Source organism: Denticeps clupeoides, chromosome 7 (assembly GCF_900700375.1).
Source record: "Denticeps clupeoides chromosome 7, fDenClu1.1, whole genome shotgun sequence".
Classification (NCBI taxonomy): Eukaryota; Metazoa; Chordata; class Actinopteri; order Clupeiformes; family Denticipitidae; genus Denticeps; species Denticeps clupeoides.
In genome coordinates this window covers 11,402,808-11,427,428 of record NC_041713.1, presented here as the reverse complement: position 1 = coordinate 11,427,428, position 24,621 = coordinate 11,402,808, and the positions used below count along the sequence as shown (strand labels likewise).

Genomic DNA, 24,621 nt, shown 5'->3' with positions numbered 1-24,621 from the left:
TTTTTCTTTCAGTCCGTTTTTTCAGTCCGTGAAAATGTAAACAACCTGCTTCTGCAGAGGCGTCCGGACTCGAAGCGCCATCATGCTAGCCTGTAACCAGCAAGCTTTAAAACGTGAGCGGCGTTCAGTCTCGCCAGAGTGAACGTCACTCACGTTCACGTTCATCATTTGTAAACTGATTCGTTCATTTACATGTACATTTACAGCATTTATCAGACGCCTTTATCCAGAGCGACTTACAATCAGTAGTTACAGGGACAGTCTCCCTGGAGACACTCAGGGTTAAGTGTCTTGCTCAGGGACACAATGGTAGTAAGTGGGATTTGAACCTGGGTCTTCAGGTTCATAGGTGAGTGTGTTACCCACTAGGCTACTACCAGCGTTCAGCGTTCACGAAAAATAGCGTTCATTGAATGCGTTCATGCACAACACTGGTCCAGCTTGGCTGGAAGAGGTGCTTTCCGCCTGTTTCACAATCAGTAGTCATCTCTGACTAGAGATGTGATCACAATAGACCAACACTCCTGTATTTCCTGGGTTTCTCACATATTTCAGGACCCCCTCCAATTTGGTTTTGTATTCACTTAAATGCAATCTCTCGTAATGATAAGGTTTATATACATAAATAGACCTAATAATATACTTGATTGTGCTAGTTACTTTTTACCACTGGTGTTGTGTTTCCCTTTCACTGCTCTTAACAGAAATTTTGAATAGTTTTGCAAGTACATAAATGATTTAAAGATATATCATGTCCTGATTGGTTTATCTTAATGGTATATTAGTGGGTAATACCTAGTAGATAACTTGTCATCCACATAATTCTAAGGTACACACAGTATTGCGGAGTGCACGCACAATAAGCACACCAAACTTTCCAATACACATATACTGTATAATTGCTTGTAATTATTACAAGCAATGACATCAGTAAAGTCATGTCAGTATATGTACTATGCTTTTACAAAATGGCACACCCCAGATGTTGAGACAAACCATTGTGTGAGTACTTTTACTTAAAAAAAATACTTTAAAGTAAATTTAAAAGTAAGTACTTAGGACTTTTACTTAAGTAAGATTGTTGATGTAGCACTTCTACTTTTACTTGAGTACATATTTTGCAGGTTACTTGTACTTTTACTTAAGTACTAAGCTTCAGTACTTCCTCCACCACTGTTCACCAATGACCTTCAGGCGATCATCCATTGCTGACCACCTCTGCTAGCAGAGGTGGTCAGCAACCAAGCCATGAATTACGTCCTGTTTTATATTTTCATGTTGGCCTCAGTAAAAAACAAGTATAGACATGTACAAAATATGCACAGAGGATTATAAGAGCCTCTGGCTTTGAGTTAAAGATCCTACAGTCTCTAAAAATGAAGCTGGGGAATTGCTTGGCCTCGCTCATGTAATTAAAGAAAACAAAGCAGGGCTGGTGGATTTGTGTTCCCGCTGTACGTTGCATACTAAACAGCAGAATTCAATGTGCTTCACCGTACTGATGGGACAGGGCTTTGGGTACTAATGTCACAAGGTCGTCATATTTAAAATGACATGGTAAAGGAGAGGGGACAAACAAGAGATGATCTGAAGGAGGAGGAGACAGTGGGAACAGTAAAACCTGGCATCACGAGTGTTTTGGACAAAGCAGCCTCTGAGGGCTAATTTCTTTCCCTCCCAAGCTTTATTTTAGGCCTCGAGGACCCCCAGTCAGTTGGGCCCTGGGTAGGTATGGGTTAATGTCTTTATGTTTTTCAGCAATATGAGCAACATTAATGTAGCAATCCCCCCACAGCGTTCAATCCCCCTTCCCCTTCTTGATCTCCTATGCCTGGTTTCCCTCCTTTGAAGGAGTTACTTGCTCCAGCGTTCTGGCTCCGGCATTGTCGTACTGTCCGCCACTGTTTGTGTGTGGATTTGTGTGCATGTGTCATGTGTGTGGTCGGTTTTACTGTGTCTGGTCATGTGTGTGGACCCACATGTTAACTCTGCGTTGTGTGACTTAGCGGGTCTCGTTTGTGTGTGTGCATGTACAGATTATGTTGTTGTGTCTTTTTTGTTTTCAGACGTGGTGCGAGTGGGGAGCTTTCCCCCCACTCTGAGCCTGTCACTCACACGTCAGTGGTAATAATGTTATGGCTGATCAGATTTATCACAATGATGGTGTGTTTGTGTGTGTTTTTAACAATCAGAACATTCCTTGTATTGTGACGAAGACTCTATCAACATGTTTAATTAGTAGCTTTGTGTGTGTGTGTGTGTGTGTGTGTGTATCTGTCGAAGCCGCTGCAGTGAGTATTCTTGTATGTGTGACTGTGTGACGGCGGCTCCTTATCCAGCGTGGCCTGGGCTCCATTAGCCGGCGGGCTAATCCTGACTTGTGTGTTCACTCCTGCTTTTGTTTGTTGGTGATTAATTTGTGTCGGATTTGTTCCTGCCCCGGCTGCCATTCCATCTGTCGGCGGCGTGACACAATGCCGGGATGTGCCAAGCCCTGCCCACTCTGTACTTTTTCAAATGACCTCACAGTGTTTCAAAGTGTTCCAATCACTAATCATCCCTCTGCCTCTCGCTCGCACCGTCAACTATCTTTCGTTTATCATTACCGTTGTTGTATTTTTGTTTGTATTATTATTGAGAAGTTTCAGTTCCTTCTTATTTTTACTTTTTGTCATTTCTTTCTGTCTGTGTGACTATGTTGTTCCTTTTGTTGTTGATCCAGACTGGATCTGGTTGAAGTGGCATGACCAGCAAAGTGGCAGCATTGATTTCTCTCAAGATCGTAAAGCCTGCACATTCTGCACAGAGAGTTTGAATTGAATTTTCTGCATTATTCATTACTCACCCAATCCATTCATCAGCATTCCTCCAAGCAGCACATTTGGTAGAAATTAAAATGAAAGAAAGAGCCATTACTATCTAATGCTAATAACAAATAAAAAGTTTTATGGGATGATGGTAAATGAGAATTAACTGATTTTGGTGGACTGGCAGTATGATTTTAGTCAAGAAACACAATTTAGTGTGTTTTATTACTCATTTGGTTAATTGAGTTGTGTGCTCTGTGTATTAGGAGAGTCTGTAGTTGTTTGCACATTTCCTTAGTAATGTTTTTGATAGGAGACCAAAAGCACATGCTGCAGAAAAGCAGGACTTTTTTTTTTGTTGTGAACCATGAACAAACAAATATGGTAAAATGCAATCAGACGTTACATCATGTTATGTAGGCTCAAATTAATGTTAAATAATAGATGGTTGCAAAACTGGCACTATACTCTGAATGTCTCTCACACTTTCCTCCTTCATGCATGATGTGTGCACATGAAAATGCTGATACACTTTGCACAGACATTTAGAAATGACACAAGTTAGAAAGCACCAATTTACTTAAATCGCTAACAGGATCTGATTTGAAGGGCAATGGTCGAGGTCATGTCAAAATCCTGAAAACACAGTAACTGAATTTCTTCAAATTTAGCCATGTTTGCTTGGATGCATCAATAGTCAAGGTCAAAGTCAAAGCGACGGTGACATGAAACTGAACTATTTTTCTATTTGCTCAATTTTCAGTATTGTGGGCCACACAGAGCCCTACACCAAGCTGTGTTGTAAAGGCTTCTGCATCGACATCCTGAAAAAACTCTCCCGCAACATCAAATTCTCCTATGATCTGTACCTGGTGACCAACGGCAAGCATGGCAAGCTGGTGCGGGGCATCTGGAATGGCATGATTGGTGAGGTGAGGATGGCAGCTCATGTTCGATTAGTTATTTGCTCCATGTACATCTGCTAAACGAGACAGAAGGTTGTTTTAGGATAAATGAGAGAAGTAAGTGTTTAGAGCATGAAAACAATTTACATTGCAGTGAAACTCAACATGCATTTGAGGCTGGACAATAAATATTATTTCAGAATTAGATTGTCACACTGGTATGAACTCTGACAGAATCTCCAATACAAAATACAGATAATGGCCTAGGGGGAAAAATGATTTCCCTGCAGAGATGTCTGGGACGGTGGACAGAGAGGATCAGTGTGTTCCACTCAAGGTGTCTGACTTCATTCCGACACTTAAGTTAAACGTCCGGGGTATTAGCCATCAGTAAATACATTTCGTATTTTGCTCACGAGCCAACCGGAACATTGCAGCTGAAGGTTAATGTGTGGGTCATCGTGGGCAGACACAGGAGACCACATTAGAGAACTAGCTGGAGTTTTAAAGTGTGTTTATACTTGCAGCATTAATCAAACCTACTGGGGTATATTTTTCACAATGTAGTGATTTTGCTTCACTATACTGTCACACCCATGTCACCTTTCAAAATGGTATTCTTTGTGTTCTCTGCCCTGTGTCTTTTTAGGTTTTTAATGTTCTTAACAGTACTTGTTCAGAAAGGTGGAAAACACACCAAGAACACCAAGAAGTGTCATTAAATTAATGTGATTTCAGAAACACTATTATATCTGAAGGCTGGGTGCTTGCACTGCTGTAAACATAGTAATGACCTCAGCAGATGGAAAATAATATTGGGTTCGATTGTAGCTTGGAGAACAGCAGGATAACAGAGCTGTAGAGATATTTTGTCTCGATACATATAAAGTCAATTTTTTATTAAAAAAACTGTGAAATTGAACAAAAAACTGTTTGCGCAAATCAATATTTTCTGCTTTTACATTAACAAATTTGCTTTCAGAATATTGGACTATACTGGTGGATATGAACACTGTACTGATTGTTTTAATGTAATGTTTCTTTCTTTAGATCATTGTGTCTTTTGATCCTTCACTTTCTTCACACACACAAATACATGACATCTGACATGATCTGAATTGTACTTGTTACAGGTTCAATGACTTCAGGTTATCATATGTACATATGAATTTGGCCACTCCAAATCAGGAAACTCTCCATATTTTATTGTGGGTTTTAACTCAAATTGAATCTATGGAATGTATTGAATAAATGTAAAGCTGTGTTCTGGGGTTATGTGTGTCATTACGGATAGTAACTAAAGCTGAAGTATTGTTTGTTGAAGAGAAGTACAGAAAGACTAATTTACTAATTGTTCCCGTGTATTACCTTTTTTAGCATGTCAGTATTGTAAACCCCTGTGCAGTAGAAGTGTCTTTTCATCTGTGTAGTCTCCTCTTCAGTGATGATGCTTTCCAACTGTGCGGTACAGTCAGTATTAGATGTTGTTTTCATTTTGTGCTTTAGCCCTCAGGGAGACGTGAACTTCAGTAGTTTCACCCCGAGACATTCAACATTCAGCCAGATTCACTGTGTGGATTAATGCAGATATAGCTCCCCACGACCAACTCACCACATAAACACCCTTTTTTTTATACAGACGGTGCAGAAGTGTCCAGTGTTACCTCCTTACCAGATGTTTACGAGGTTTTCTATAGGTTTACTATTTAAAGTGCATCCGTTAAGTTGTGCAGTGAAATCACCCGTGGTGCACCCAGGTTCCAATTTCCTACCTCCTTCACTTTCAATTGACTATTTGATCAATCCATTCAGCCTGAGCTGTCCTGCATAAACAGTTTCTGATGAATGTGAACTGCTCTGCCGACAACTGTACAGCAATGCTCTTTTTCCCTTCTGACTACCACTTTTTATAGTAAAAAAAGCTTATTGTATAGCTTCAAATATTTAAAAAAATAACTGAACCACACGGGTTATAAAGTTCGGTGTGTTAGAATATATTTAGAATATATTTATGATTGATAATTAATTCATTATTAATGAAAATCTTTGATTGTTTTATATATGAAATATAAAATTTGAGCCCCATTGTGCTATGGGGTTTTGGGCACAGGAAGTGATGGGAATAATCTATGTTTCTTTTGTTCATGCATGTAAGGTTTAATTTTTTCCCCCAGAGGTACTAGCTTAACTGTACCTGACTACATTCAGTTTCTTTCTTTTTTCTATTGCAGGTGTTCTACAGGAGGGCTGATATGGCCATTGGCTCCCTCACCATAAATGAGGAGCGGTCCGAAATCATTGACTTCTCTGTGCCATTTGTAGAGACTGGCATTAGTGTCATGGTGGCCAGGAGCAATGGAACAGTTTCCCCTTCTGCCTTTTTGGGTGAGAAGCCACACATAATTAGGATACAGCCTTGAGTTTGGACCCATTATTCCTTCTTTGGTCACATTTTAAATCATGCCATGAAAATCTATTGGTTTTTGCCCAGTGTCCCAACTAAGGGTCCCCATCGGGTCTCGGCAGCTAAGATAACTTTTGTAGTTCAGAACATAGATAATGTTTTTAAATAATTACATAACTCACCAAGTAAAACACATGATAACTTTGAGAAGTAGCTTGATTCCAGGAACTATGCAACAGGAAGAGGTTAGAGCCCTGCTGCAAAGTGACTTCTGTTATCAAAGACAATTTGTTCTACAGCTACAGCTGAAGTCAGGCCATTAGTTCTCCTGACAAGACAGGATATCTGGCTCAGTTGAATGAGGACATTGTGATTGTAATGTCACTGGATTTTAAGTAATTTTACAGTAGGATCTTCTTCAGGTTTTATATATAAGCAAATATGCATTGAGATCCTAATAAATGCATAAAACAAAGCATTTCAAAGCATACATTTCTTATATGTTAATTGGATTGATGTTACAATGACAGGGTACAAAACACAGTTCTTGGGCTAATTGGGGGGCTGAGTGAGTGTATATTAAACAGCATTATGACCAAGAAATCATCTTTCTCCTCTGATATGTCACATGCTGGGTTAGTGTTAGGACAAGACCATGATAAGTTGGTTTAATATCATGAAACCTTCATCACACACTTGTATGGAATTTCTGTCAAAATACATCTAAATATAAAATATATGTATATATTTTTTAAAGTTTCCAGTAGACATGTGCTGAAATAGTGAAAAGACAAATCTATTTCAGCATAACACTCTCCATAGATTTTAGATTCCCAGTATAATTGTGACATCACAGCCCAATGTCCTTCAGTGGATTCCACCAACACAGGACGTAGATGGGTGTTTGTCCAAGTTGGTTCCCATCATCTGTGCTCCACAGTTTCCTCCAATTTGATCAAAAACCTGCATATATACATTTTCTCACTCAGTGTGCCTTGTGACAGTAATTTTGTTTTTGTTGTTTATTTGTTTATGGCTATTTGTTTATGTTAATTTGTAAATGACATGGATGACATGCAGTGCAGAATTAGCTTAGAGTAAGAATAAATAATGTATAAGGAGGTATGATAATGGGTTACCTAAAATTTACATAATGCTCAGTAGATGATTATGTCTGTCTGCATCTCAGAGCCCTACAGCCCTGCAGTCTGGGTTATGATGTTTGTGATGTGCCTGACCGTGGTTGCAGTCACAGTGTTTGTCTTCGAGTACTTCAGCCCGGTCGGGTACAACCGCAGCCTGGTCAGTGCCAAAGGTGAGAACCATCTTTGTTCCCGTTGTGCTTGCGTGAAACTTTTATTAAGGAAATGTTCAAAGAGACACCGTCAATCTACAACGACAGGGACTTTCGAGTGAGAAGGTCATCATTATTCTGTTTTATTTAGGTCCCCTGCATTACAGATCTCCGACAGATTGATGGCACCTTTTTTTACATTTTGTGTATCTGTAAACAAAAGAATTAGCATTTTGATTTGATCAATGAGCAAACTTTGCTGTGGATGCTGCGTCAATTTATGCCACAGTGATTATTTCAGAAAATCCTGAAAGAGTTACACTGTGACATCCTTTAAACCTTGTGGATGCTATTCATGTTACCATCCCATGGATTGACTCCTTGAAGTTTTAATAAAATGTAAAATGAACAGCAAATCAGTCATTAAATTCATGTACCTTCAACCCTCACATCTTCTCCTAGACCCTGGTGGTCCAACTTTCACCATAGGAAAGTCTGTCTGGCTCCTGTGGGGGATCGTCTTCAACAACTCCGTCCCAATTGAGAACCCCAAAGGCACCACCAGCAAGATCATGGTGCTCGTCTGGGCTTTCTTTGCTGTTATCTTCCTGGCCAGCTACACCGCCAACCTGGCAGCCTTCATGATCCAGGAGCAATACATCGATACCGTCTCTGGCCTAAGTGACAAAAAGGTAGAGGAAGGAGTTTTTTTAATGACAATTATAATGAGGTTTGATGGGCTTTTGTGACCAGACAAATCGGCTACATTTTGTATGGCTGACAGTACTGATTGTATTTATAACTGAGTAATTTATTGATTCTTTCACCAGTTAAACATGCCTTCAATAATATTTCAGCACCTACTTGCTCTCAAATTAATCATATTGCAATACCTTATACCCTGTTGCTGAATGAATGTCTCGTCCTTAACTGCTTAATAAAAACAATATTTCTGTAGGATGTTCACTGCTTGTGTTCGACCACAACTATGTTTTAAACCAGTACAGAGATAAAGGAATCCCTGTGAAGCTTTTGGACAATGTGGGATTATGGGATTTGGAAGACAACCTTGCCCCGTCCATTTCCTTTCACGGCTGCACAAAACGCAATTAGGATTCATTCCACAATGGCCTTTAATTTTGGACAAAGGATTTGGCAGTGGTGCTCAAAGAGCTGGGTGCAAACTTTGTTCTCTCTCGTAGGTAAACACAGTCGACTTACTGTCATAAAAGCGTTAATCATTTCAGTCAATACATAAATGCTTAATTAAACTCGCAGCTCATCTCACAGCCATCACACTCGAAAACGATTCCGATTCTTCACTATTTGTTTTGTGACTCAAGCCAATAGATAGAGCTGAACCAAAGAATGTCCTCTAGATCACAGCAATTTATTGTGATTTATGAGTTTTCAGGCCCATTTATCTTAACCTCTTGATGCTTTACCATAAAAAAAAACAATTCATTTGGATACCTGAAAACCAGAATTACCATAATTCTGTTTTATGAAGCCTCTTTATTTTGGAAAGGCTGAAATTATGAGGTGAATTTATGAATTTACTACATATATCCAATTCCCATTTTGAGGCACATGTTGTTTATGGCATATTTATGGATTATACTATGTTTATGGTAGTCAATACCATGTTCATGAGCACATATAAATTAATTGATAGTTGTCTACATGCTATTTCCTCTCCACGGCTTCTTGCAAGTTTCAGTATAGTGTGTAAAACAGGGATTTTGACATGCTAAAAATATGACATAGCAATACAGTACATTTGGGGATTTCTGAGCTATTGTCCTGCTTTATTAACCTATTAGGACCTACAAATAAATATAGGATAAGCCATAGCAACTGAGCTAAGATGTACAAGCTTTCAAAATGTTCATTTGAGGTGCTGTCTTAGGATAAACATAAAAGGTTATGCATGGTGCTGAAGAAAACTGCTTATCCCCTAATGAAGCATATATTTGCAAGAAGCTTGACTAAAAGCCTCCAAATGTTTTACTTCCACCAACAGGCATGTACATGGTTAGATATTGCATTTCTTTTTTGGGAGGAGGGGGGGTGTACTATCTTCTTTATATAATCACTATATATATACTGATTCTTACAATGCTGTAACAGTTGTTGAGATATATATTCCAAAGAGAACGGGGGTCTAGTAGGTTAACATTTTTTAGTGTTCTGGTACATTATGTTTTTTTTCAAATGGGTCTCTAGACCTAAAGCTAAATGGCCTTTGGGATTTGGGATTCACCCGATTGGCTGCTACTATATATATATTTTTGAAGAATAAGAATCAAGCGTAATTATAAGAAATGTAATAATAAAGAAAGCTACTGTCAACAAAATGAACAAACAGTAAAAATAATCTAAAAAAAATCTTTATAGCTTTGAAATTTCTAGGGCTTCAGTGGAGTTTATTCAGTCACCTGATATGTGTAAAATGGACTGTATCTGAGAAAAATCCATTTTAAAAAACATTATTGTCCATTATGATACCGCTGCAGACCTCTTCATCTTTTTTAAACACACAGCGAGCCCCTGTTATGGAGAAGCTCATTACCAGGCAACACACTGTTTTGTGGCCACTGGGCTGTCCGTCAGGGTCTGGGGTCTGGCACTACTGAGAGTCTGAAAACCGTGGCGTTTGTGGTGGGTCTGAATGACGCGCCGTCTCAGAGGAGCTGTCCACACCACAACATCTGTTCTTTCTCATTCACAAGGTGTAGTAACCTTGACCGGGTGGTGTGAGCAGCATCCTGATTCTCAGGACGGGGGGCAGGGGGACGTTCAGGACGTCTTTTCCTTTGCTGTTGAAGACGAAGGGTAGACATGTTGCACGCATTGAAGCTGACAGAGGGCTCCTTTACATTTCGGAACTGAAAATTTATGTTTTAATGTGTAGAGCATGAATCCAGGGTTCTTCAGAGACAATAGAAGAGCATGATGAAATAGTTTTGTCTGAACAGGAAGGTTTTAAAGGGAAAAGGACAAAGAGAGAAAGACATTTCCAAATGTAATTTACAACATGGCCTCATTCAGCCGGCCACTGTCACTTGCTATCAGATGTTGAAAGTAACAGGGAAGACAATTAGCGAGAGCGTCACCTGGGCCGCTCAGTTAATTGAAGTAACAGGAACAGAGACGAGGGCCTGATCTCAATCAGACAGCGACTTCTTCAGAGGTTTGGGACTGGAATGAGGTCCAGCAAATCCTGGACGAAAGAAAGGACAGCGGAAGCTAATGTGAATTTCTATTTCAGTTATTTCCCAACCGCAAAAAGGGCGAGAGAGCCAGAAAGGGAATTAAGAGAGAGACAGAGAGAGAGGAACTAAAAGCGCCCACCTAACAAGCGGAGGCGGGAGATTGTTTTGGTTGAAAAATTACACCTCTGCTCTGTCTTGCGCCACGCTGTGTGCTGATGACCTGATTTGTCTTCTCTCAAACAGTTCCAGAAGCCTCAGGAGCAGTACCCGCCTTTCCGCTTCGGCACAGTGCCCAACGGGAGCACGGAGAGAAACATCAGGAGCAACTATCCAGAGATGCACTCTCACATGGTCAAATACAACCAGAAGGGGGTGGAGGATGCACTAAACAGCCTCAAAACAGGGTCAGTGTGTGCAGAGCACTCCTTCACACACTTGCAGGAATTTATAGCCTTGGAATAGCTTGGTTTTGGTATTGGCCGTATTGCCTCAGCAAACATTTGCACATGCAGAGGACAAGAAGAGTCTCTCCCTCATTTTTGTGAGGGTTTCCTCCTGCAGCTTTCATGTTAGGTCAACTGGGAAAACTCATTTGTCCTGGTGTGTGTGGTTGTGTCCATGGTTGTTCCTGACATGGACAAGTGTGTCTAGAAATTTGATAAATTAATATAAATATTAGGTGAAGTCATTCAACTGCATTCCCCGTAATCATTTTATATTGTATATTACTTCACATTTAGTTCATGAAAGTGGCTATAAGTGATAATATCTCTTCACAAAAGCACTAGGACACTCAATATCTGTCTGCCTTGCTGCATTGATTATGCGGCCTGATTGACCAAGGAAGATCAAGCTTCTCCTTTTGTCGCAGGTTTATTGTAATGCCCATAATTTAATTGGTGATGTAATCACCAATTGAAAGCGAAAGTGAAGTGATTGTCATTGTGATGCACAGCACAGCACACGGTGACACAATAAAATGCGTCCTCTGCTTTTAACCATCACCCTTGGTGAGCAGTGGGCAGCCATGACAGGCGCCCGGGGAGCAATGTGTGGGGACGGTACCTTGCTCAGGCGGGATTGATGTTGTCCATGAGGTGATTGGCCCTCAGCTCAGCTAGACAAGACGTGGGCTCATCATAGTCGTTCCTCTGACGCAGGTCTGGATTCCCTGCAACGGGGATCGGTATTCAAACCGGCAACCTTCTGATAACGGGGCCGCTTCCACTGCCCCAAACAATAATGTGCTGTACCATGAAAAAATCATAGTAGTAATAGTGTAATTCCAAGTGAAATGACAATCAAGGCAAATCTCTCTTTCCATAATTGCAGGAAGTTGGATGCCTTCATCTACGATGCTGCGGTGCTCAACTACATGGCAGGAAAGGATGAGGGTTGTAAGCTGGTGACCATTGGCAGTGGGAAGGTTTTTGCCACCACGGGCTATGGCATCGCTCTTCAGAAGGAGTCTCGCTGGAAACGGCCCATCGACCTCGCCCTGCTCCAGTTCTTGGCTGATGGTAACAAAAGTTTTACACAGTAGTGAAACCTGCTTTAGGAGAAAAGTTTAAATGTGGGCTGCAATGAGCTGTTGAAGATGATGGTGACATCATTTATGTGAGCAGAAGCACTGACATGGTAGTGGAACAGAGGTTTTGTGAGAACAGCAGCAGGGATTTTTGCAAAAATAAATGGCCGAGGCTGCAGATGCATGCCGTGACAATGATATTAATGCATAGAAATGAAAGACTGAAATGCAATAGCGCTGAGACAGTTCTGAGATGTCACGCCCCCTCCCCCCAGGTGACACCCAGAAGCTCCAGACAGTGTGGCTCACAGGGATCTGCCGTAATGAGAAGAAGGAGGTAATGAGCTCCAAGCTGGATATTGACAACATGGCTGGAGTTTTCTACATGCTGTTGGTTGCCATGGGCCTCAGCTTGCTGGTCTTTGCCTGGGAGCACCTATTATACTGGAAACTGCGTCACTCCGTCAGGAAGTCTGAACGACTTGACTTCTTGTTGGCCATAAGCAGGGTAAGTGGTCGTCAGGCCCATGAATGTCCTGTTTTAAATTTTTAATGGTTGAAAATATACTTTCATTAAAATGCTGCAGAAACATCAAGAAATGTAATTTCAGTGTCATGATTCAGTATCATTTCATTGTCTCTGAAACATCAGTCAGTCTGCTGTAACTGCTGCTGAAAACTTGATTAAGCATGTACAGGTCCCAAAGGGCAAAAAACTACCAGAATAAATTAAATGTGAAAGAGCACTGAAAGCAATGTAAATCTGAGTGAAATGAAATGAAACATGGCAGGACATTTTAATAACTCTAAACAAATGTACAGTCATAAAAGGTTGGAAATTGATGGAGAAAGTGAAGTGATTGTCGTTGTGATACACTGCAGCACTGCACATGGTGTACTCAGCGAAATGTGTCCTCTGCATTTAACCCACCACCCTTAGTGTGTGGGGACGGTACTTTGCTCAGTGTAAACAGAATCACATACAAACATAAAAATAAAAGAAACTACTAAACGCACTATCAGCTGTTTATGAATTTGCCTCTCTTGGAAGGATACCAAGCTTAAATATAAATCCTTAATAAAAGGCAATAAACAAATTTGGGTTGAGCTCAGAATCTAATTTGTATTTGACAGGAGCTCAGGTAATTGTCTTTACTTCACTGGCCAGATGGGTTCATATGAAAGTAGATTTTTAAGTAATCACAAAGCTGAAATTGCATTATGGTCTCCACAACTGTGGAAAATGTCATCCAGGCAGTTTCTGTTTTTTCAAGAATCATACATTCTGTGAAGCTTCAGTCATTTGTGATTCACTTTTCTAAATATGTCTAAAAACAAATGGTCAAATAAGCCTCAGTCAGTTGTGTGTTCATGCTGTTAAAAAGTTTTTTTGACTAATGTTACATTACATTACATCTCATACACATACTTGTGGAGCAACTCAGGGTCAAGTGTCTTTCTCAGGGACAAATTGGTTGTAAGTGGGTTTGCTTTATTTTGAACTTGCTGAATTTATTGTAGAGTGTGCTCTCTAATTTCTTAATTCTCAAGCTGTGGCATTTGAGTTCATACACCCAGATTTGTCTTCAATCTTGTACCGTCAATATCATCACATGCTGTGTGTTTGTAGTATTGACTGTCCTGTGTAAACTAGTTTAAATGATATGATACTGATATTTTGATGAAGGTGGTACTCATTATTAACAACTTACCTAATTTGTACATTAATTATTTTTGTACTACAGGCTTGTCCATTATCTTTCTGTTGATTGATTTGCTTCTTTGTAAAGGTATTTGAAACAGGGCCAGATTGGCACTGATGTCTGAACTGTTTTCCCCCCTATAGGGAATCTACAGCTGTTTTAACGGTGTGGAGGACATGGACCACTCAGGCAACATGCAGAGCCCAGACGTCACCACCAATTACACACAAGCCAACATGCTCAAGATGCTGCAGACAGCCAAGGACATTGTCTCATCTGCCCGGGTAGAGAACTCTCTAGACAATGCCACCAAGACCATTGAGAGCTGGAGTCGCCGCGGTGGACCAGACGCTGGAAAACCCTGTCTGCCAGCGCGACTGGCCACAGCCAGTGACATGGGCCATGGGCGTCTGCCATACATCGCCAGCATCACTGACAACCACTCACCCTATCCACAGAGGGCCCTCACACCCACCTTTCCGCATCACTATATCGGAGACAGTGCTACACAGCCTCTCCTGGAAAAGCCTCGGGTGATGACACGACCAACACCACTGCGATACACCCTCCCAGCACGTGGTAACCACCATATTTATGAACGGACGCTACCCATTTCAAGCCTCAGCAGTCCACACCTAGCTATGCGGGACCCACCACCACCACCTCCTCCTCCTCCAATGTCCTCTGCTGCCAACACTTACCCCGGTAGCCGGATGTATATGGACAGCCAGCCTCGGCACTTGTCTGCAGCCTCCCCCTTTATCCCTTACAGAGACTTTCAGGTACCAGACGTCTACATCGAGCACAAAGGTCCATCGCACGGAGGCAGGAACCGGTATCAAGATGGCGGCCAAGGTCGCAAAAAGAGGTCCCACAGTTATATCGTGGCAGGGTCTCCAGACCTACGTCAGAGGAACGACTATGATGAGCCCACGTCTTGTCTAGCTGAGCTGAGGGCCAATCACCTCATGGACAACATCAATCCTATAGCAGCTGCTGCCATGCCATGTAGCGGAGCCCATTACCCTCGGGAAAGCTGCGGTTCCTATGTTAAATCATACCTGGAACCAGACCTTGAGGATGTCCCTCTACTTGGGAAGGAAAGGATGAACCGCCGTGCCTCCTTTCTCAAAGCTACATGGGGCAGTGAGCGTATCCGTCAGATGGATGAGAAACCTTCCACTTCCTCTTCATCTAATACTCGAGTTCCAGACCTGTTCCCAAGGGTTGTCGTTGCTAATTCTAAATCTTCAAGGCTTTATGGAAGCACAGGCAACAACCTTTGTTACAATGTAGCAGTAGAGCCTGCCTACCTAGACCCAGCACACATGGGCTCCTACCCATACCGTCCGCAGAAGCTGAAGTACTCACAGTCGACACGCCTTCCATCTTACCGCGAGGCGCTCCTGCAGAACGCCGCGGCCCTGCGTCGCTCCTCCTCCACTGTGGTCCATAGACACTATTCGACCTACCTGAATTCCTACACGGACCTACCTGTCTATGTCGGGCCTGCCTCAACACTCTACCACCCCTGCAAAGACCACATGTGCCACCTGTACTCGTGCCAAGGGCATGGGCACTGCCTCGAAGACCCTTCCCTTGTGCCACACCTGGCCAACAGGCAAGTGGTGTACCAGAACAATCTCTGTGGGGCTGTTGGGGGATTTGACGGGGCCAGCAGGGCAGCTAACAAAGAGCCTCACTTGCTGAGCAGGGACAGGAGGCAAGTGCTCCTGGCACGCCAAGTGAACAGTCCCTTTGTGCCAAAGCCCTGGGGCCGTTGTTCAAGTCTGGAGTCAGAGGTTTGAGAAGCGTAGCACTCTGGCCTCCAACTGCACCTCTGTGTATGGGGTAATGTCTCTCTGAAGAGAGGGATGTAGCCTGGAAACGCCTGTTTTGGCAGAGACGCTGAACCGTTGTATTGGAGACAAGGTTTCCTTTTAATAATATCACGTGGGGCAGCAGGGATGGAGTGGCCAAGACTGAGCATTGTCAGGTGTATTCTTCTGTGAGACCATGTTACCTTTAAGCGATAAGAGACAGAAACAAAAGTGTTGAATAGATATTATAATATATACAAAAGTATAAACCTATAAATTGTTATTTAAACATATATTTTTTTTAAATCTTGGTTTTCAACACAAATCCTTGGAAAAGGAGGAGTGAGGGAGTGGAATACTGGGCAGCTTCTCACCATGAAAGTTTACACATGATTTTTTGTTTGTTTTTTGTCATTTCTCCTATTAATAGTCCATTTTGGTTTATTTTAAGTCACCATGAGCAGAATTTTGTAACCAATCTACAGGCAAAAAAGATCGTCTTCCAGAAATTTTTTAAAGTCCTGGGGTTATGAAGAGCTGTTTGTCTGAGGCTTTTACTCCAGTGGCTTGTGATACTCATTAACTTGGATTTAAAATAAAGGTAAAGTAAAGACTGTTCTGATTCTGTATTGCTGTCTGTTCTACTGATTAAGAATACTGTTGTTTCACAAACCTTTTGGAGTTTGTATGCATAAGTACCTCCTTTCTCAAAGCTGTATCTTCAGCGAGCATATCCATCGGACAGACATTTAACACTCGAGTTAATGTACCAGACATGGGACATGTGAGACATGTACAAAGGTGTACTGAAGATAAAATGCAGTGTTAAATGTGAGAGAAGTTGGTTGTATTTGTCCAGACAAAAACCATATGCCTTAGACTGCCGCAGGGGCCTGTGGTTTCAGTCCATGTGGTTTCAGAAGGTTGCTGAAGGTCACTGTATGGCAGCATTTGGAGTTTAAAGTCTAAGCAAACCATTTAATTCTAACACATTCTTGGTATTTAAGGTTTGGCAAAACAGCTAGAGGCCCTGGTACTTTACTTAAAGCATGAGTTGACTGCCTGGGATTTGGGAGGGCACCTGAAAGGCATGTGCCCAGAGACTATGGTCTAATTATTATTAGATGAGTAATCCTGCTCAGTTTTATGACTACGGGACACAAATGGTTGGTTAACTCAAAATGCAGAAAAATAATAAATAATATATACACCATGCACAATGCTGAGGCAGCCTGTTCAAATTTCACTTATTTCAGTTCCCATCAGTTATGAACATTTGATGCACAAAGAGGTTTGTGCTGCTTCAGCATCTTCATCTGAAACACATTCAGCCTAGTCTCTCAACACCTATCATTGTTTTCTCATTTGGGAGATACAAATCTATGCTGAATCACTCAAGAGGTTTTATTTCTAAAACATCAGGTTGAATGTCAATGATGCCACTCGGGTGTGGAGGGGGTATGCAATTATTCTATCATGCATAGTATAATCCTTGCTGGTTGAAAAAAAAGTTCATACAAATGCATACATGCACACGTACCTACAGTATGCAGATCATGCATGCATATGTCCCCATCCCATCCAGCCTTGACAGGAGGATGGATGGAGGAAGAGAATAATAGTGTAGACTGATAAATGATTCAACACATGCAAATATAATATCATGGGCAGAGGACAACAGGCTCTTTCTCAAACCAACATCCATCCATCATGGGAAACATTTAAAAAGTCATACAGGGGTTAGGGTGGTCACAGGTGTTTGTCGTTTGTTGAAGAAATTATTGGCATTATACTGGTGACATCATTATACACAGCTTTCTCCATTCCCTTATTTCCCAATTTCCAGAGCAATTGTTAGGTCACTGATGTCCATCTCTGATGGAGCTTTGCGGGTTTTGTGGCCAGTAAAGTAACTGACATTAACAATTTCATTTAATTTACTTTATTTAATTTCATTTGTGTACAGGCTAGAAGGGTCACAATTTATGCAAAATTCTAGCTCTGTCACCTCAGAGCAGACATAATTTAAATACATCACACCACATTTCAAGACAAAATTCTCTCCAAGACATTTTAGGTACTTCAGTTATATTGGTGTGTTTTTTTTCTCATTAAAAATATTGTTCCAACTGTGTCTAAACTGTGTCACTAACATAAAATAAACATTGTTATGAAATTAACTTTACTATTTACAGGGTAAAATATACATTTACATGAAAATTATAAGAGGATCTCATCAACTGAATCAGCAGAGCAAAATGCAAAAATGTGAAAGGGTAAAGATCTTAGCACTTCCCAGAATGCTGGGAACATTTCTATGCCTTGTGTGAGAAATGGTGTCCTCTTGGACCAAAACCATTATCTCTGGACTGCGAGTTTCTACTGGACAAAGGCAGATTAATGGCTTCAGCAGTTAATAAGTGTGAGAAACCACACTTCATTGCTCAATAAAACTCATAAAATGACCCTTTCCAACGAGATAAGGCTCGATCTCCCGCTGTGCTCATCTCTCAGATAAACCTTGTTTAATCCCCAATGTAATTAATAACTAATTGCATGATCAGAGAGCTCTGTAACAAGACAGATTTGTTCTTTAGCTCACCCTCCCTCCCTCTGTCAGTGTGAATATTAAATTCAGACAGGGTACACAGCCAATAACGGAGGGCCGGTGCCTGCAAATTCGTCCCTCAATATTACCCACACAAATACGGGTAGAGATTATATACAACCTGAGGGAATATTTTATGAATACAATTTCACTCTTGGTTCCCTCAGAATGATGACATATGCATTGCTATTTGCTTCCTCACTGGTTGGCGGAAGCAATTACAACTGCAGATCCCAGTCGGGCTGCGTCGTTCCAGGAAAGAATAAGTACAGTCTCCAGTTTTACACACATGACACATCCTATGTGACACCTTTAGTGCCTCTCCTTCTAAAGAATTTACTGCTAAAGGTGACAGCTTGATGTGAGGAGTGATATCAGGAGCTATTCAGGCAATGGGTCAAACTTTCTCTTTCATGCGCTGAAAAAAGACCCTCACACCAGTCCACAATTCCCTCACATTCACCATAGTTCCTCTCAAATGTTTGCCATGCCTGGTCTTTAGAAATGGGGGATGTCTGCATGCATAGACTTCAGTTGGTTGTTCGGTGCACTTGTCTTGTTCGAAAGAGACAGAAAAGACGTTAGTATGCATTAGTGGACAGTATGTTTTTGCGGGGCGTTATGCATTTACATTGCTTTCATTTGCATATAAACATCTAGCGGGCGCTTCTGTCTAAAGATTTGGTCACAGTCTGAATTATGCAAGAGATAAAAACTGGATAGATGTGTCTGAAAATGGAACTCCTGAAGCATGCTGACCAGCCAATAAAGAAAGTCCTGCCAATTGTCACTGACAATTGTGTGAACTTTGCTTCCTCCACGGAGCTAAGCATCGCACAGGAAGTCCATCATAGAGTGAAAATAAACTCACACACACAAAAAGAAAAAAAACTGTACAGTGTGGAGTTGTGCTCCACACTGTACATGCAGTATTTGCATGATTCCAGCTGCAGGAGGATCAGAGGAGGCACGTTTCCATGTTTTTCATTTTGCCATATCCTTCAGAAGGTCAGCAAGTGTAAGTCAGCATGAGACTGGAGGCAGTGCCTTTTTTCACAATATCAGAGGTCAAAGAAAATCAATCTGCATTTGCGTGGACGATATCTCGCCATGCAGAGACCTGTCCCGAGGCAGGTTACTCTTGATTGATGCTCCATTCATTAACTTAGAATTCCAGGTTTATCTTTGGGGTTTCAGATTCTGTCCTTTATGCCCAAACCAAAATGGATTACAAAACCCTGACCTCCCCAGAAGATTAGAATACATATTACAGAAACTGCGCAGAGGTGTGGATTTAGGCTGTGACCTGTATTTGAGTAACGTTTTCTAGTAAATTCCTCTGTTAAGTTGTTGTAATACAGAATACTGTCTTGGTTAAATGTTTGAGAACATTTAATTAAACAAAATGTAATAATATAGACTCTGTTTAAAATGTCACTTCAAAGAACATGGACATTCTCTCATTATCATCAGATAAATGTAGTTGATATTCTACAACATTTGGGCAGTGGTGGCCTAGCGGTTAAGGAAGCGGCCCCGAAATCAGACGGTTGCCGCCAAGGTGCCGCTGAGCAAAGCACCGCCCCCACTGCTCCCCAAGGGTGATGGTTCAAAGCAGAGGGCACATTTTGTTGTTCTGTGTATCACAATGACAATCACTTCACTTTCAACATGATCTCTCCTCCACAAAACGCCATGTCTGTTGGGGTGAGCTTGATTAGAAGAGACGGGTCTGTTTACAACTAACATAAGATAATTCCTACACATGCTACAATATTCGATTCGAACTATGATCCGAAGAGACTCTTCCAACTCAACTGCTGGGGCCGGGACCTGGCATCATTTGGTCCTGGCACCGGGCCCTGGCATCTTGGACAGCGCTCTGGACACCAGACTGCAGGCATTACTGCCACTGAAGGACCGCGCACGGGGGGCATCAGCATTACTCAGGATTCAGTGGGCAGATGCCCTGGCATCTGGGCAAGGGGGTTAGCGATAGTTTGCAAGCGTCCATCGGTGTGTGGCATGCATCTTGCCACTCGGCTGTGCGAAGGGGCATCCATGCAACAGATTGTGAGCCATGATGGCATCTGATTGTCTTCATCCATTACCCTGAGCCCACAGATGGGTCCTGGTCCCTGGAGTTGGAAGGGACACAAGGGCACCCAGGGTCTCACAGACACTGTAGAGATGACACTGATGATGTAAGTATGTACATGGTGGAGTATTTTTTGGCCTGGATGATGATAAATAATGCCGAAAAAGTACAGGGGTGCTGGTGATTATGGAGAAAAACAATCAGGTTAAATATGACGTAATATCCATGATTACAGTGATGATCTGGTGGAGATCATGTTAAATATTATGTAATACCATGATTATGGTAATGATCTGGTGCTGACAGGAAATGCTAAAATGTACAGATATTAAGTGAATGAATCTTGAAACATTTCTATCCTTTGAGAAAGCTATCTTCTAACATGTCCACATCTACTCAACATGACCATCACTAATTGGAGTAGAAAATAATGTGAATCATAAGATTTCAGACCCCAGATCTCAACCAAATATACCTATGGGAGAGTTTGGAATGAAAAGCACATTTGAAAGCACTACCACACTCAACCAAATGAGCACATATGTATTTTTATTTAATTCTACTCACATAGATGAAAGACCCTATCAACTAAATGAAGAACAGATCATTTGGATCATAAACCTTAAAGTAATAGATTGGCATAGTAGCGCTTTATCAGAAATAAAATGTCTGGCTTCTTGACCCCTAAAACGAACGGCACCTTGACCTCCAGTAAAGTGGTGTGATGTATCAATTAACCAACAGTTTCATCTATTAACCTTCCAGTTCAGCTTGAGTCCAGAATGAGCATCATTTTAGTGCCCTCCTGCTGCCACCATTCACCATGTTCATGCCATGTTAGGTATTTTTTCTCATGCCAGGGTCCATTAAGCTGTAAACACACACACACACACACACATGCACACTCACACCAGGCCCCAATACCTTCCTACAGAAGCAGCCTAACAGCATTTTCTGCACATCCACGCTTTGAATAAATTACCTCACACTCCATAAATTCTCCCAGATGCCAAGAGTCACCTTGAGAAGGAGGCTTTGGATCCTATCAGTTCAGGTGATGAGGAATGCTGAGGGGAGTGAGAGGGGACAGCACAGGACACAAAATCGTTTGTTTAACTCAACAGAAATATTGCTGTTCATGTTTGCTCTGATCCTGATCAATTCTTCCAAGATACTTTTTTATGCAAATGTTCTAATTCAAACGAACTTGACTGAGCTGAATTTAAATAGTGTCTTTCAGTGTCTTTCATTTCCATGCATGTTTCCCATGAACGAGTAACACTGTTGAGGATGCACCCCGGAATTCTTGAAAATTTCTCTCACTGATGGAATGCTTGGTAGAATTTGAAGGATTGCATGTGTCGGGAGAGACATTATGGATCCTTCCTTTCAGTCTGATAGATCTAAAACCCTTTATTGATCCCAAATGCAAATTTAGTATAATGAATGCAAGAGTGGGGTCATTGATGTAGTTTAAATTAAAATGATAGAAACATTTTTGCATGTAATATTAAGAAGACAAAATGGGTTTAAAATGATTGGCTGTGGTAAACGTTACTCATGGTATACACCAGATTTACAAATTGGACATCATGGGTCTTTTCTACTCAATTGATTAAGTGACTGTGGCCCTGAGAAATGCATGTGCATGTTCAGTTGTTATGACCGCAGGGTAATTTATAGCTTTTAGATCTGATGCATTAAAATGGTGGCTTGGCACTTGGAAGACCGGATCATAATGCTAATGGGACTGATGATTCACCGAAGTTAAGAGAGCGCGTCCAGACAGGAACACTTTAAATCCAATCAGCCCATCTCTTTTGCCAACCGGCCAAGATAATTAACTTGGCAACACTTGGTTTATGGCCCTTGTTTCTCATCAGAGCCGAGTATTTGTCACTGCGAGACACATCCAGTGTATGAGAGAAGGGAAGCTGGGAAATGAGCATAATATGCAACTTCTGAAGGGACTGTAAAAAAGGTCAGTGTGCAGAGTTTCAATTATGCTGGGCATGCTTGATACATATTGGTTTTAAACTCAACAAGTGTTTGAAAGTGAAAGTGAAGTCATTGTGAAACACTGCAGCACAGCACACGGTGACACAACAAAATGTGTCCTCTGCTTTTAACCATCACCCTTGGTGAGCAGGGGGCAGCCGTGACAGGCACCCACAAAGCAGTGTGTGGGGACGGTGCTTTGCTCAGTGGAACCTCAGTGGCACCATGGCAGATCGGGATTCGAACCGGCAACCTTCTCATTAGACACAAGCTCCCCCAAGAGGCTCCCCTAAAACCGTTGGGAAGATCTCTTTTGTTAAAAGTTAAGTTTTATTTTCTCTCATTTTTTGTGTTTGTTCTCGCATCCATTTCATCTTATTAAGTTCTGAACAGGTTACTAAACTTGTTGTTGGCATGATTTATATATGAAATTATAATGATGGCATTAACTGCCGGCAGTTGTAAGAGTAAGTTGGATGTGGGAATGCGTTTAGTAAGTGTGAGTTGGGAAGATGTGGTGCACACCAGGAAATGCTCTCTCTCCTGAGAAACGCTGTGTAATTTCAGCCCTGGTGAATAAGAAGTGCTGTGACTCGCCGTTATTTTTTTGTTTTGTGTTGTTTTGTTTGTATGTTCGTTTGTCTGTTTTAAAACTGAAGTTTCCCAGGGCCACCAAATGTTCCTGGATCAGTTACAGCAGTCAACTCAAGCCACCAGTCTCCAGCTGTTCTGTAACACGCCATGGTCATAATTCCTGCTACAAAAGTGTGTGTGTGTGTGTGTGTGTGTGTGAGAGAGAGAGAGAGAAAGAGAGAAAGAGAGAGAGAGCATGCAAGGGAGAGCGCTGTATTAACATCTTAGTGAGGACCCAGAGAGAGCAAGAGAGAAAGTCAAGGGTAATGGAGTAGTTTCTGATAAGAAATACCTCACACATGAACACACCTCTCTCCATATTACACACACACACACACACACACACACACACTTTCTCACGCTCTGGGTTTTGATCATTAATGGAATTTGACCGCCTCTCATTAGGTGAGTGCCTGTACCAAGGTCACAGTAGAGGATAAGCTGAATTGTTCATCCATTCATTTATTCATTTTTTTGAAGCCTGTCATTTCATAATCAATATTATAACAAATGGTAACGAACTGTCACCAGAGCCTGGTTCTGTCACAGAGGCATTGGCGTGGAGATGTTTATGATGATGTAACGCTCGGCTTGTTCTTATTAACACCTCATAGATAACAAATGGCCAACAAGAGGGAGGCGGAAGCGCCTAATGTTACCATGATGGCCACGCCCAAATCCAGATGGATCTTTACATGTTGACCTTGGAATCATATTTTTGGACTTGGACGCTTTTTGCAAAGAAGGACTTTAAAAAAGTTTACATTTGAGAAGATACACTCACTGGCACATACAGTGACACATAAAAAATGTTGTTGCTAAGCAGCATAATCTATGGGCTTAGGCTGATGCATGTATTGTTTTCCGTTAGACGGTTAATGAGGCGGGAATTGGTCTCCGCGCCATCGACTTGCCCCGCATCTCGGCTGCAGAGCTTGGTGCACAACACATTACAGATGGTTGACTCCTGATCATTTTCATCATTGATTTCCGCTCCGACACCCCCACACCCTCCTCCCCCCTGCAAGGCCAAATATGGCAGGTGGCAGCAAGGGGAATGGATGTGCGGACTCTCCTCTTAAACACACCAAACTTCCTCTGCATTACCACAAACTGGAGAGATTTGCTTGGTGTTTTGTTGGGTTGTTAGTCAGAATAATCAATCAATCAATCAATTCATTTTATTACTAAAGCACTTTAAAAACAACTCAGTTGACCAAAGTGCTGTACAGAATTGAATTCAAAACATTGTATAATAATATAACAATAATTATTATTATTATTATATATACATATTATTGTTGTTGTTGTTGTTGTTGTTATTAGTATTATTATAATTATATATCCATGAGCATAGCCTCCCACTTCATGGTGCAAAATAATTTCTCCAACCTCAAGAATAGACTTTTTATTCCAGCGTCGTCCATTGATTTAAAAAACAAAAAAGATCTAATCAGATTTTGCAATTACTTGCTTTAAGATATCATAAGATCAATTGCAACAATTAATGCATGGATTTTGAGTTCAAGATCTCATTTGTCTCTCCTCTAATTTACTGTCATTCGTTTAGTCTCCCTCTCAATTCTGCACCTTCTCTGTCTGCTTGCC

General features: G+C 41.4%; 1 protein-coding gene across 5 annotated transcripts in view; it reads left to right on the top strand.

Annotated features, from left to right (window-relative positions):
* The window catches only part of grin2ca (glutamate receptor, ionotropic, N-methyl D-aspartate 2Ca), a 64,298-nt gene extending 46,612 nt beyond the window's left edge, over nt 1-17,686 (top strand). For 4 of the 5 annotated variants that reach the window (XM_028985499.1, XM_028985501.1, XM_028985497.1 and 1 more), the window contains 8 exons: nt 3,571-3,739; nt 5,944-6,097; nt 7,306-7,431; nt 7,873-8,102; nt 10,869-11,029; nt 11,958-12,145; nt 12,429-12,661; nt 14,000-15,664. In XM_028985499.1, the coding sequence (XP_028841332.1) occupies nt 3,571-3,739; nt 5,944-6,097; nt 7,306-7,431; nt 7,873-8,102; nt 10,869-11,029; nt 11,958-12,145; nt 12,429-12,661; nt 14,000-15,664 (2,926 nt within the window). Of the gene's footprint in view, nt 1-3,570; nt 3,740-5,943; nt 6,098-7,305; nt 7,432-7,872; nt 8,103-10,868; nt 11,030-11,957; nt 12,146-12,428; nt 12,662-13,999 lie in introns of all 5 variants that reach the window. The other variant, XM_028985502.1, reaches the window with a different exon arrangement.
* Nucleotides 17,687-24,621: the final 6,935 nt, after the last annotated feature.